We start from the raw sequence: 15211 nt of genomic DNA on the forward strand, positions 1-15211 counted from the left end.
CAAGATCAGTTCCAGAGGCAGATCAAATTTGTGGCATTGCAGTACTCAGGGCATCATGTGAGTGAGTGCGAGAGCTGTGTTTGGACTTATTGTGTTTGCTTGGTTTTTATTTTTGTTAAGACTTATCCAACTACCTCGACTTTGAAGATGACCGGTCACAAGATCGGTGACCGGAGGACCCAACAGAATTGACAAGTGAAAACTTAATCTGGCAACGCTAGCAAAACCTCAGCACATCTCCCAAAGCATTTACCAAAAATGAGCAAAAAGATAAGATGCATTTAAATGATACAGCTTGGTGCTGCCAGAAGAAACGACATTCGGGAGCTGCCCGAATTATTTTTTTCCAGAGTTTGGCCTCCCGCTATCCCTGATCTCAATTGGGTCCATCAGGGAACATTTGTCATGAGTGAACCCTGGATCCTCTGAGAAGTGTCGTTCAGACCTGCATCGCAAGGAAGCAGGGAACTGCCCCTGGCAGTGCGAGCTTCCATAAGTGTACTTCAGCAATCATCATATCACTTGCTTTTATGGCAAGGGAAACCAAGCCCTTCTCCTATGATGCCTCCCTGGGGCCCCCGCCTGCTGGCATGGCTCAGGGCTGCCACTGAACAGGGGATTTTTGACGTGCAAGGGATCAGTGTCTGGCTCCTGCCAGCAGGTGCTAAACAATCAATGTGCAGGTAAGGAAACCATACCGATCCTGCGGCAACTCACTCTCATGTTTGGGAAGTAGCCATGATTTGTATCGAAGGTTTCAACTACCAGCATGCTGAACCTATTCCAAGAGCGTTCTGGCTCCAGTCTGGCATCTGGGAGATGTGAAAGGAATCTATAAGTAGATTAGAGATGGAGAGATATCATGGTGAAGGTCCTCAACAGGTAGCAGAGCCCTTCCTTAATAGGACTCCTGAGCTAGGCCTCCCTTGTTTGTTGAGGTAATACATCACAATGGTGCTGTTTATCTGATAAAGTGTGTACGTGGTGGAGCATAGAGGCAGGAAGAATTTCAGTGCTAGGTCACTTGTGAAAGAACAAGTTTTTGAAAGAGGAGGGGGTCCTTGAAACTGATATTCCTTTTCCAGGAAGAGAAAGAGCCATGCCTAACAGCTGGTCATGGAGTAATTCACAGTAGCAGTCAATTTCCTTGCATATATGAAGTCTGTCCTCCTTAATAAGTTCTTTGCAAATATGCATCGCTTAAGTATCGTTTCTAGGCATTCAATGATTTCTATATGTCTACGAATCAAAACGGGAGCATTGATTTCCTAATTTCTAAATATGACTTAACTAAACATCTAGTTATGGATTTGAAAAGTGGCATATTCCCCAGAAAAAGTGGCCTCTTCATCTGGGCTCTTCACAATGAGTAAGGAGGAGTGGGAATAGATGCTCTTGTTATTTTAATGTAGTGTAACTAATTCCATCTCGTTATTCTGTAAGAGTTAGCACTTCTGGAACCAGATGATCCAAAATAATTGGTCTAGACACCCTTGGGGGGTATAGTGGGTGGAGAACAACAATCTTCAGTCTCCTCTTTAAAGATGGCAAATGGCTGGGGAGAGGCTGACAGGCTATGAAGGTGGTTACTCGCTACCTGAGCTCTGGCCCTTAGCCCAAATATCCTCCTTTATCATAACTGCATGACATACATCTTCCTTCGCCCATGCTGCATTCACTGATGTTCTGCCTCTAGTTGTAGATGAAGGCAGTAGGAGCACCAATCCACAGCCCATGACTCCCAAAGAGGGGTAAACTCTTAAGACCTGGGCAGATTCTGGCAAGAGATTAACATTGGACAATGTAAGGCCCTAGGCTCACAGAGATCCTCTATCTGTGGCCAATGAGGGTCTGTAAATGGTCTCTCCCATCAACGGGGAGATACTGACAGGATTGCAAGTCACATTGGGAAATTAAGGAGTGGTAGTTGGTGCCTAGGATGGTGCGGCTTATAGGCTGTGTCAATAACAGATCCTACGAGAGTGCATTTCCGGATTAGTGTTGTTGGACCTATAGTTGATGGGACTTGTACTTCAGAGCAATAATGGTCAATACATAATTCAAGTTTGAAGTGTATGATGGACAGCATGGTTTTTATGTGACTGATTGCAGTATCACTGTTCACTTTAACTTTATAATACCATGAGGGCCACCTACTTTACCTATAGCAAGCTTGTGCCATTTCTTCCAAAGTTCCGTGAGATAGCCAACGGACGATATACCTCAGATTTCCCGTATTTGCAGGTTTTTGTCCTGAAATGTTAACAGCCTGAATGACGAGATCAAGAGAGGGTCGGGTCCTTAAAGCAGACAAGAGGCACATCCCGGATAGTCTCCTTTGGCAAGAGACCATTTATTACTGCTTCTGTATAAATATTTTGGTCACTAAATTTACACAAGTGCCCTCCACTCTGCTCTCACCAGGGTTTCCAGCGGGGGATGTCCATTTTTTCCACAGAAACTCAAATTTCGAGCAAATAGATATAAAAAAGATCCCCACAGCAGATACATATTGATTCAGGAAGCCAGGATGGACACATGGCATCTGCCTCAATGAGTATGCCCTACCTCGTTTCGGTGCTCACTGCTCAAGACAACACCAGGGCTCCTATTGGTTGCTGGGGATTTCAATGGACTAATTGACGGAGACTTGGATAGGTGCTCTAAAGAGCCAATAATTTGCTCCGGACATATCCACTTAATTGACTTTGCATCTTCCCTAGGTTTATTAGACATTTGGCACACGTATCACCCCACCACCAGAGCCTACACCTTTTATGATTGTTTTCCAGATTAGATTACTTCCTGATTCCACTGGTTAGTTAGATCATGTCCATATAGCCTCAGGGATTTAAATTCTCTATGGGGCTTCTCTGATCACTCTCCAATACTTTTCAACCCCAAGTAAATGAATTAACATATAAGGGGACAATGGATACTCACACGTGCGTTACAGATTGGATCACGTTAGTGAGGCTTATTAATATGGAAAATAACATGAAAGAGTTGACTGCTCTGAGAGATGTGCAGAGAAGTATACAATATGCACTGGCGGATATCAATGACATTTTTGCTGACTATTTCTCATCCCTTTACACTAGACGTCTGCTTGATAAACAGGTAAAGTCTGTATCCCTGTTGAATGGGGTGGTGCTTCCATCGCTTATCCCAGAGCGTAGTGAAGAACTAGATGTGCCGCTGATGCTAAATTAGATGAAAGAGGCACTCAAACTCATGCAGTGTGGTAAGTTCCCAGGGACAGATGGCCTAAATGTTTAGTTTTACGCCACCTTCACTGCACAGCTTTCCCCTTGGCTCCTGGTCATGTTTAATGCCTCCCTTAAGAAGGGCAATCTTTCACAGCGATCATGAGATTACAGATAGTAGTGATCCCTATACCAGACAGAGATCTAGTAGACAGTGCCTCATATTGACAGTTGCCGAAGTTGAACTCTGACTGCAAAATCTTGGCAAATAGGCAGTGTTTACCTTTCCGTTGCACCAAGGCCAGAGTGGATTTATACTAGGCCAGAACACGTCGCCTAAATTGTGGCAACTCTGGCATATGATGGATGGTCTGTCTGGGTACTGCTGTAAATATCAAAAAGGTGGTTCTGCCACTTATGATGCTGGGCAATGGGAAGTAGGTTGTAGCTCATTATTCATGTGCAAGATTTCATCATCCACATTGGTAATGTAAAGCAAAAAAACCTGTGACTGGTAGATCCAGGATTTGTTTTGGTCTGAAACCAGTCAAGAACCTAATGGAAGTATACTATAAAAGAAGAAATAGTTAGACTTTAGGGACCTGAACTTTTGTTCCATATAAAAGATGACCAGATGTGTACCACGGAGCTCCATGGCGGCTGAAGCAAGTACGGAGAAGGGTCCTAGACCTTGATGAAAGTGTGACTACAGGTCGGGCCCCCACATGGAACTCATGGGGCACTTTCCGGATATGGTCTGAGAAAGCGGCACTAGAGGAAATTCTCCTCTACCACATATCACACCTTAGCGCGTGTGTCACATATATGGTCTTTTAATAACACGTTTTTAGACCACTCACTGTGCACTACACATAGGTCCTGAAGAAAGCCATACCAGTAAGAGAGCATGGCTGAAACATGTTGACCGACTAGGATATTGGAGTTACCTTAAGATCTCCTTAAATATCCGACTCTCGTTTTTATTAACTGCCAAGGGCCCACTCATTAAAATAATAATTTTTTATCCCAGGGACCCTTAGGACAGCTTTGTTAACATTCACTCACTTTCTTTCACTGCACTCTCACGACAATACCAGCTCTGCTGTATTCAGGCGTCGTAGCACACCCAAGGTGCACTCGGTGCCTTGGGCGGGGCCCGATGATGAAGCATGTCACCAACTAGGTTGGTGAGCGAGGGCCTTACTATAAACATAATATGTTTCCTTTCCAAAACAAACATGCGCAAGGAGCACCCACTCCAGAGCTAGTTCTCTTTGATAAAACATATATACCAGGGAAGTGAACTGGCTCCAGTACCTTTCCTACCTCTCCTTGTGATTCTTATTACTAATAGAAATGAACAGGCAAAGAATTCCCTGCTGATCCAAGCAGCATAAAGATCCTCTGGTGGTCACAGAGAGATAGTGGACCCAATAATACCATTATCTTCGCAGAAGAGTGAAGTGTCAGAAATCACATGGCGTGTTGCATCTTGGTACTGCACAGAGGTTTAAGTTCCCAATGGGGTGTCTCGGTGTTGGATGAGGTCAGTCGTTTAGTAGTCATAACCATCCCCTGTTGCATCCTGTGGACCTGTGGATGTAGAGGGTGTTCTGCTACAAACTTCTTGAAAGACAATTTGTGAAATGAGTGACTAAGCTGTCTCCCTGTGTGTATTCAGTTTCAGCAGGGCATTATCTGTATGCTCATTAAAAAGAGCAGTGCTATCCTAGATAAGGCTCCTCCTATATGCATTACTGTACATCTGGCCTGAATGTTCTGATGTACAAACTCCATGCCACTGAGAACTGCGGCATTAACCAGTTACGGCAATGTTCATGGCCATGTCGACGAATAAAGAGGGAGCGATTGACCTCTCACGAATAATGCCTTTGGCTTTTGATTTTTTTGTCAACAGGAAGAAGGGCGATGAATGGGCCAATTTAGTGCTACATTTTAATATTGTATGTGGGTAGGGTGAACAGTGAACTGGATGATTTCATCACTGCAGAGGACTCAGTATTTTTTTCATTTCTGAATATAGCCATCTAAAATTCTTCTTACTGACGTCAGTGGGTCTCTTGATTGTTTCTGAGAAAACAGTTATATGCAAGTCTAGCTCTGTCTGATCTTTTGAGCATGAAGGCAACATCTGATATAATGCACTTTTTCTTAATGCCTTGGATTATGTCAGAGGAGGTTACTGATGACGTTGTTAGTTGTCTCCTTTCCAATAAGTGGTAAAGAATCACATTTCATTTTATATACGTCCTAATAACAGGCATATTAAAACAGTATTTTACTGAAATCTAATCTCTGTCGTAAGTCTACTGGCACAGCTTCTGGAGATGCTGAATTCTGGATTATAGATTCCCCCAACTTGTTTTTTGTGTGGCTGATTCCTCCTGGCCAAAAAGCACTCTTTTAAACTCTCAAATTCATCACATAGTCAGGTTATTCATAAACTAGCAGCCTTAACTAGATATGTCCAGGCAACTGTTCTCTGCATGCAACTCATGCAATGTGAAAAGCCTGAAATAAATTAATCACAAAGGGTTGGATTTAGCTTGTAGTAGGACCACTTTAGAAATGTGTTACCGCAGATGTTTACTTCCTACTATGCATTATGCAAATACCCCAGCAACAGTCTAAGTGCAATACACTCTCAGTCTATGATAGCAAGGGACAGAAACGCTAATGGGCGACCACAACATGTTACGGTAGTTATTTCACATGCCTGGTTATATCCCCAAATATCATATACACACATTTTCAACATACACAAAGTACACTAAAGAACTATCAGTTTAGTTAGCATGCAGAAAACTATTATGTTTTTCCTCTGTAAGACACCAGCATCAACTCAGAGGATCAACATTGCTGGCTTCTTAAATCAGCATCCAATTTTGCCAAGCAAATGTGGCACCAATAAAACGTTATTAGAATGTGCCTAATGGTCTTTTTCACCATAATTTAAAGACTAATATTCTATTATGCATGTTACAGAATAGATGTGTTTGTAACTGCATATTCCTGCCATAATCATCTCTCCGAATTCTGAAACGAGGCAGCCACTATCATAGCAACTTTGGTAATGCCTGAAAACAAATTAAACATATTGGTGAAGCAACAGGTTAGTGAAATGTGAGATTTAGAGGGATTGGGAAGATGGACTCTACTGTACAAAGGGCAACCAGCTTGCTAGTGAATAAAGAGGCCACTCACATACCACCTTCTGGTTCAGGTCTCAGTCTCTGACTAAACCATACATCCACTAATTTTTATGCAATACTTTGGCAGTAGATAGTCTCAAATAGAATAATTTAACAATTATTTACCTCTCAAGTACAATTATTGTGAATTAAACCCAAATTCAAAACCTCTCATTTTCCAATCACAATGAAACTTTCAAACAATTATTGACCCAAATGGTCTTTTGCTCCATCTTCAGACCTTTTTACACTAAACGTCTGGGACCAAACAATTCTTGGTTTAAAGTTTGAAGCGAAAAAGATAAATTGTAAATTTATATTATACAGTACATCTGTTCAAAACATACTTGAGGCAAAAATAATACATAAACAAATTTTGATCGATAATCCATTAAAGGCATCTTAGCAGGTTGACCACATTCAAAATACAGTGCAAACAATTTGTAACCTACCTGTAAAATACTCAAAACAATCTTGCTGAAAGACTTCAAATAAAATTCCTAAAAGCTGCCACATTTGAGGAGAAATGATCTGGCATGTCAAGCTGAATGCTAAATTCAAGATCTCTTCATAGAATTCTGGAGAGAGAAAAAATATTTTAAGCTTTCTCAAAGAAGCAACAAGGGTCATCTATATTACACACTGTGCATAGGATGTACTCTCACTTGATTTCCTCCTGACCTGGACCTAAAGACTACTTCGTACAACAAGGCTAGTTAACAGACAAGCACAGAGAAATAACATTCACTGTTGTGAAGCCAGGTTATATGGTAAAAACCTGATAATGAAGGACACTGTGATAGGGATGACCCTCTTACTAAACTTTAAATTGGGAATTATGACACAAGTTTATAGATCTGACTCCTGCTTGTTTTGTTCAGATCCCATGCCTTCCCTACCAATAACAATTTTAGGCATCCTTGCGAACATATTCAGGAGACGTTAACAGTGGCTATACTTTCTGAAACAAACTACGATATGTAATGGCTTCTACAGGTTATGACAATTGGTTCCTGGAGATTAGCCCAGATAAGATTTGCCATAACACTTCTGCAGACCAGTGCTTCTCGGACAACAAACAGTGTAGGCTCTTAAATGGAATATCTTAAGTCACACTAAAGGATTCCCCCCTCTCAAGCCAGATAGTGTTTACAGACTAAAAACAAAAATCAGTCAATGATCTTGTCAGTAACAACTGAACTGATCAAAGCTTTCTAATAGTTCTTTGCACTGGGTAGCTCCAAAGGAATGAATCAGTATAGATATTTTGCTTCTTTTTTCATTTGGCTTCACTTTATATCTACAAACATTTATTACAGTAGTGTTTTTACACATGACTGTTCAGTTTTGAATCCCATAAAAATTATACCAATCATTGTGTGGGTGAAACCTACAGCCCCACGGACCTTCAGAAAGAAAGAGCTCACGTTCTGCTGTGATGCTAACAAAGCAATTCATAAAACTCAAGAACTTGTTTTTACATATGTTCATATTAGCAGCAATTCATAGACAAGGTACAAAAGAGAACTCCTGTTAATGAAGCAATACAGGCTGAAGTCTGCATCTGCATATCTCTGCAGTGTGCCTTTCATGGTGTCTAACAACTTGGTGCAAATGGATAAATATCCTTCGGCAACAAATAGAACAGAATGTTTAAAGAACCTTAAAATACAAACTTTCAGCCCAGCCTATGGCAATTTGACCTCCAAGAAATAAAAATAGATGGCAGAAAAGAGCTGCCACTGATACACTCAGATAATTCATAGTTTCCACCTCACACTGTCTCATGCAGTAAGAATGTCTGCCCAATCATATTAAGATAGAGTAACCACATTTTTCTACGACGACTCCTGAAACCAGGTCAACATTCTTTAGGACACAGAATGCTACTGTAAGAACAGAAACAAATAGATAAACACTGAATAAATGTGAGATCCTGGAACATTCGAGTAGAGTAAATCTTTTTTCCATAAACATGTTGGCGAAAGGAACATTGGTTTCCTTTAATTAGATATCCAGCTAAATCAGTAAACAGACACTGATGATGTAGCAGCCTTAAATCTTTCACTGTACTAAACAAAAAATAAAGTTAGTGGGTAGATGAGCAGTACCAACATGTGAGCTTAAATGACATTCAGGACTAAATATAGTATATAATATTTATTTACATTATTTTTACAGCGTTTAACAATCTTTTGCAGTCATTTCACATCACTTATCAGTAAAGGACAAGTAGGAAGTGGTCACTAAGGCATGACCATGGACTGCAGAATATGCTCAAAGCAAGCAACGAGAAGAACTAGGTGTAGTCTGAATGATTCCACTCAACATAACTGAGCTGGGGCCAAATGCCTTTGGAAATAATTAGGTTTTTAAACCTTTTGCCAACATTTCTGGAAAATATGTTTGGCAGATTCTAAAGAAAGCAGGTATCAACTACCACCTCTATGCGGACGATACCCAACTTTACTTTAAAATCAAATCCCATGCAGACATTCTGTACCTAAATGATACCCTGACTAAGATTCAACAATGGTTCCATCACAATCACCTGAAACTCAACCCTAAAAAAACTGAAGTTTGCCACAAAAAACATCCGGCTCCCCATTCAACATTGGCTCTCTGACCTCAAAGCTCTCAACTGCTCCATGGCCACCTCGAGCTCAGTCAAATCTCTCAGAATAGGCATTGACCAAAACATCAGCCTTTCTCCCCACATAAAAAACGCAGCTAAAGGCGCTCTCTTTTCCCTACATCACCTCAAGAAAATCAAACCCTTCATTCCTGTTGATGACTTTAAATCTGCTGTTCAATCATCAGTTCTCTCCAGATTAGACTATGGTAACGCCTTGATCTTCGGAACACCCAAAGTCCACCTAGCCCCTATCAAGTCTGTCCTGAACCTCGCAGCCAGACTTATTTCCGATTGCAAGAGGTTCGATCAGATCTCTCCCATCCTCAAAGATCTCCAATGGCTTCCTCTCGAAGGCAGATCCATCTACAAGAACGCGTGCATTACGCATAAAGCCTTGCATCTTCAAACCCCACTGCATCTCTCACAAAAACTTCACAAAGTGGGCAGCTCTAGAGAAATGAGGAGCACCAATGCTCTCATACTGGTACCTCCCTTGGTAAACAAGAAATCTACCCAATCACACTTTTTCTCCTGTAATGAGCCTACCATCTGGAACTCACTCCCCAAAGATCTACTCTGCAACCCCTCATACTTCAGCTTCAAAAAAGATCTCAAGCGACACCTTCTCTTCAAACACTGGGGTCCTTAATCCCGTCACCTTACAGGTGTCTCTCAACCTGCCCATTATGGTGCTAAGTTTCTCACTGCATTATACCTGACCTTCTACCCCCGCCTCTCTCCCTCACATATTCCTCCATCCTCCTTCTACCAGCTCTCATATATTCACTGCATACTCCTACATGCTATCTCCTCTCCCTTCTCCCTCCCCGGCTCCACCCCAGTTGTCTATGGTGGCGGATGTATCAGTAGCGAAGGCGCAAGTAATCTATGGCTCCGGGCAGCGTTGAAGAATCTGCCAGTCAGATTCTTCGACGCTGCCCGGAGCCATAGGCTACTATTGAACCATGCGCCTTCGCTACGGATACATCCGCCACCATAGACAACTCTGATCCTATGGTACACAGTATACGGATAATTGTACAAACCGAGCCTCGCAGGCCCACATCACCAATCTCCAGCACAAAGGAGTCTTGCTGCCGCTGGTGCCCTCCCCCCCCCCTCCTGGTCCTGAGGAAAGACCCCATCTCCAAGACGCTCAATTTGCTGGTCCCCATAGGGGTCGAAACATCAACTTTTTTCCTTCCTTATACATCGGATGACAGTGAATTAATAACTGCATCTGTTGTTTTATGATTTCGCATTGTTTGTGTTTGCCAGAAACCTGGCAGGATAGGTTTTCACCACTGAATGTTGATGTATATATATGCACCACCTTCCCTTTGCACAACCACTTATCCCAATTTCGCACTCGTCACTTCACGTCATATGCACCTGCATTTACCAAAATGCCGAATGTGATAAATAGTTTATCCTGTGAGCCCTTGATCTATTGACAATCCCTGTGTAATTGATTAAATCACAGTCATTTACTGTATGAGCTTTTTGGTGTTGTCATAATTCTATTTCCATTGACCATGTATTGGTTGTTGACACATTGTGAATAATTTCCACTGTGACTACTTCTTGTTTGTACCGCTATTTACCCGAGTCCAGTGGTTTATCGGGTTACCCCCATTGATGCATAACTATTTATAAGCCAAAGCACATGATTTTGAGCCATTTGCACCTGGTTGATGTTTTCTCTGGTAGATCAGGGTAGATGGCAATAGAATACCAGGCTCATCTACTTTCCGAGAGGAGCCCATAACACTTAGCAAGAGGAACAAAATGATTTAATTGTAGAGTCAGAATCGAGGCAGTAGTGACTGCAAACTTGATAACAGATCCCAAGGTAACTCCACAGCAAATCGTGACTCCTGGGATATTTCTAAATCAGACTTCAGCAATCGCTTCTGCCCTCTTCGGTCTTTTATGAAGAGACTTGTCTGCCTTTTGGTAGCAGTGGATTATGCTGGATACTCCCCAAACAGTTGGAACCTGTTTTAATCCTGCAAGTCCTGTGTGAATGGCTCAATAATTGATGAGCAACAGCTTCAACATACACATCTTTTCAGTTCGGTCTAGATAATACCTGAGATAGCACGTGTTAATAATCAGTAGGAGAGCGAAAATACAAGTTTATCAAAGTCTTTCTAGTGAGCAGTGCAAGCTTTCAAATGCATTTTTATGAAAGAGAATGGTAAAAAGTATTTTGGAAAAAATATTAGTGGTAGGACAAAACTGTCTCTTCCAGGTGGATCATGCACACAATGAATAGCTACTCTCACCAGAGTTGAACCATTTCAGTTCGAATGTGCATGATGAATGATCTAGTGAAAGGCCACTTGTATTTTTTGAAAAATCATGCTATTGACTCTTAAATTGCAGCAAACAATAGTTCCTTGAATTTTAGGCATCAGGTCCATTTTGTCTAGCAATGGCCTGCTTTTGGTAAAGGGTATTATGCTTGTGGTTTACTGTGTAAGGGAATGACATGTGGATTAGAGTGCTTGTCCCATCCCGCCTGGGTTCCATATCAGGCTGCTGATTGTCTTATGGCTCATTCACTGAAATAGATTTCCTTGATATCCTTTTGTACCATGGGAGAGAAGGCTACTTCCACCCGGGGTGCTTCACTAATCAAGACTGGAGGCTTCCACTAAGATGATGTCATAATCATCAGATAATTGTGACAAAAAACTGCTTTGATGATACGTGGTATGTCTCTTTCAATTTGTATGTTTAGATTGTAAACACTATCAGGAGGATTTAAATGTGTATCTGGAGTCTCAATCTGTATATAATCATCAGTCGGTTTGAATCCAGAAACCTCTTAAGAGTCTCATGCACTATCGGGACTTTTGCTGCGCTATCTAGAAGTGCTCTTGCCCATGTCCTGTTTTGCAGGAGGACTCATAACTGTATCAGTATGTTTCTTGAAAAGTCCTGCTACTTTCTTCTTCTTTACTGAGGTTTTAGAGTCCAATCCTTTCTCTTTATGCCGACGTCGGTCTCGCGTCCTGCTTCACTTTTACTACTGTATTCCTCTTTCTTCATTCAGTACTTTGATCGGCTACCCCTCTCTGTTCTTTTACTGTCAGTTTCCTGAAAAGTACGTGAAGAGCAGCCATCACAATACTGATACCAATTAGTCTTTAATTTTTTCGCGGTTTCTTAATTTATTACCAACCTTGTCTGTCTATTTTCTTTCTCTTGCTGTTTCTTCTTCCCTTCCACTGCAGATTTCTCTTTAACAGAACCCTCAGTTTAATTTTTAGGTTTTAGATGTGGCTTAACGGGTCAAGTACCCAAGGAATCCCTAGCCACAGACGTGTAAACTTCTGCAATTATTTTTGGTAGTTCCCGTTCAAGATCTTGAACTGGAACTACTTCCAGTCTCTTACGTAGAGCCAGAGCTGAAGCCTCTCTCTTGATATGGCTTAGGATGATGGAGGACACTGTAGAGAAGTTTCCCATGGTGCAGCTCCATGCTCATTTTGTTTCTGTCTAAGTACATCAGAGAGAACTGCTAACGAAGGCGTACCATGTATACTAGTATAAATGCATGCAAAGATGCTTCCCCAGGTATTGCACTCTTCTACGGGAGGCAACATTCCAAGAGGGAGAAACATTATCAGTATTCTATGTTTGTCCTGGGGGTGGTGTATAGATACACTGCTTCCAACGGATTGGTCTTGCAAGTGATCCAGAAAGTCATTTCATCATGCTTCGTGGGCACTTTTCCCACGATAGCATGTATAGTCTGTGGACTAATGATTTGTACCTATGCATCTCCCATTGCGACAATAGATATGGAGCTCAATGTGCGTTGTACGAACTTTACGAGTCTCCTGTACAATGCCACTGTGTAACTTAATATCCTAATCACCTTAGTGTATGTTAAATTGTGAGGGGAAGGAGTGTAGCCAGCTATAACTGGCTTTGTAGCCCCTTCATTGCTCAGGGAACCCAAAACGGACATTTTGGTGCGTATGTGTGGCAAATGACCAGCAAACCAATTTTGGTGTTCCTGGTAGGTCAAAGCAGTTTCCATATCTTCATAATCCCTATAATGTGCTGACGGGTCAGCTGCTGTATAGGTACGAAATAGCCTTGAGGCACCATCAATAGGCTCGAACTCCAACCATAAGTAACACGCTGCATGTGCAGCTGTAACAAAAGTAACTGCTCCCTCGGCATCGGAGACACCTCGGGCTTTGAGATGCTGAGTAACTGCGTCCATGTAATTGGTACCATCACAATAGGTGCTGCTATAACAAACAAATTCAACTAAAATTTGGAATCAAAGAATTAGAAAACCCACAGAATGGAGAATAACCTTTTAGGAGTCAAATCTACGGAAAGAGGTCCTCCCTTATCCCCAGTACAAGGTAACCATGAATACTACGGATTTCTCTGTAATGATGTAACTGTGTGTGAACAGTGGAAAAACTACTCAAGGCGCAACCATAAGATAGGGTCCTGTGATGGACGCCAACTGTTGTGCAAACTACGACTCTGGCATAGTTCTGCAAGGTGTGCCTTTCCACCCATGGGTGAATTCAGTTCAATGGACCAAATAAGGAAAACAGGTTATTGTGGCCCCACAGAACACTATTCAATGTGTTATTGAAATAGAGGTGGTGCTTTAGCGTTACTAACAATCCCTATGAAGGGATCAGGCGCACTGTGGTAACAGTAACAAACCTATTTGATTATTCACAGTATTACACATTCACTGCCCCAGGAAGAATGAACACTTTTGTAAAAAGTATTTATTACTACAGGAACAACATGTTTCTCAGTACATCTAAAACAACATCACAGAATATTATAAAAACAGTAAGAAGGCACGTTATAAAGAATAAGAATAAAATGACAATTTCTGGCATGGTTAAAATATCATCTTAAACCTAACACCTACTTCTATGTGCTGCATTAAGAGAGCACTGAAGGCAAAGCAACTTGCAGTCTAGAGTTTCTTAGTGATAAGAGATACACTGCATACCTTGTTGCCAGTGAAGGCTGTATTTATGAGCAGAGGTGTGTAAGGGTACCTCTCAAGTTTTGAGTTTAGTGAAAACAGTCTACACTGTGAAGGGCAAACACATGCTACGATGGCAGTCTTCTTCTGGAATTCGGCTTTATCAGTATCAGGCTAGATGTATCATCTGCAAAGTGTGCTGGTGGTAGGTGAGACCATCTCTGGCAGAATCTTGTGTGATAATCTGGGTGAAGGACCTCTCATGACAAGTGATCAAGTGGCAGTCCTTATATACTAAATCTTATCAGAAATCTTACATAAGATTAGGAATGTCTGACAGATTATGTGCATCAAGGTGTGTGTCCTTGACGTTTACTTATGAACATGTATGGTAAAGAGACGTAAATTCAGACTACACTATTTCAGCTATATGTCTGCATTTGTTCTTATTTACCCTTGACATGGTGAAAAGTAGACATTTGACCCAGACAGATGTCGAATCAGGTGTTATAACAAGGTCATTAGTAGAACGACTTGACACTTTAATAGTTCTTAGAAAGATATGGTCAGATGACATCTGCGTCAAATGGCAGACATGACAATGATTCGGCATAAATCAGAAAAGATTGCAACTTCCATTGTCTTAGACTGAGAGGTTGGCTACCTCCATTAAGATGTCAGGGCCTCCATCACATTGAGATGGACTTAAGGGGCTTTAAGTTATTAGGCACAAAAGATATGCAAAAACAAATCAATATCAAGGGCAGTTAAGTGCAGTTAAAAGCATTCTAGTCCGATCCTGTTTGAGGTTATCACTATTGGAATCATAAGAGTAAGCAAAACATGTAAAATTATGTCTCTTGCCGGTTCATCAAAATGGCGTTCCTCCTCACATACCGAATTATGATAACTCATGACCATTGCGAGAATAGTAAAACATTTGATCTAGGAAATCGAAAATGGTCTACTCACAGCTTTCTGAGATGTCTCTGTTGACAGCAAGTCTGTACACTAAAGAGGTTAATTGCTTCGATACTGAAATTCCATAGAGGAAGTTTCATAGTCTCAACCTCCTTTAAGAATGAGAGAAATGTAGTTGCATTTTCTAGAAGCTACTTGTAGTTCTGCTTTGAAGGAAGTCATATGTATAATCTGTGCATCACTACTAGTAGGA

General features: G+C 41.4%; 1 protein-coding gene across 1 annotated transcript in view; it reads right to left on the bottom strand.

The window, feature by feature from the left end:
• The window catches only part of IPO8 (importin 8), a 557903-nt gene that overhangs the window by 208483 nt on the left and 334209 nt on the right, over positions 1–15211 (bottom strand). Inside the window, exon 18 of the mRNA XM_085652356.1 lies at positions 6871–6996. Coding sequence (XP_085508482.1) covers positions 6871–6996 — 126 coding nt within the window. The remainder of the gene's footprint in view (positions 1–6870; positions 6997–15211) is intronic.

The sequence above is a fragment of the Triturus cristatus genome, chromosome 4_1 (assembly GCF_964204655.1).
Source record: "Triturus cristatus chromosome 4_1, aTriCri1.1, whole genome shotgun sequence".
NCBI classification, from domain to species: Eukaryota; Metazoa; Chordata; class Amphibia; order Caudata; family Salamandridae; genus Triturus; species Triturus cristatus.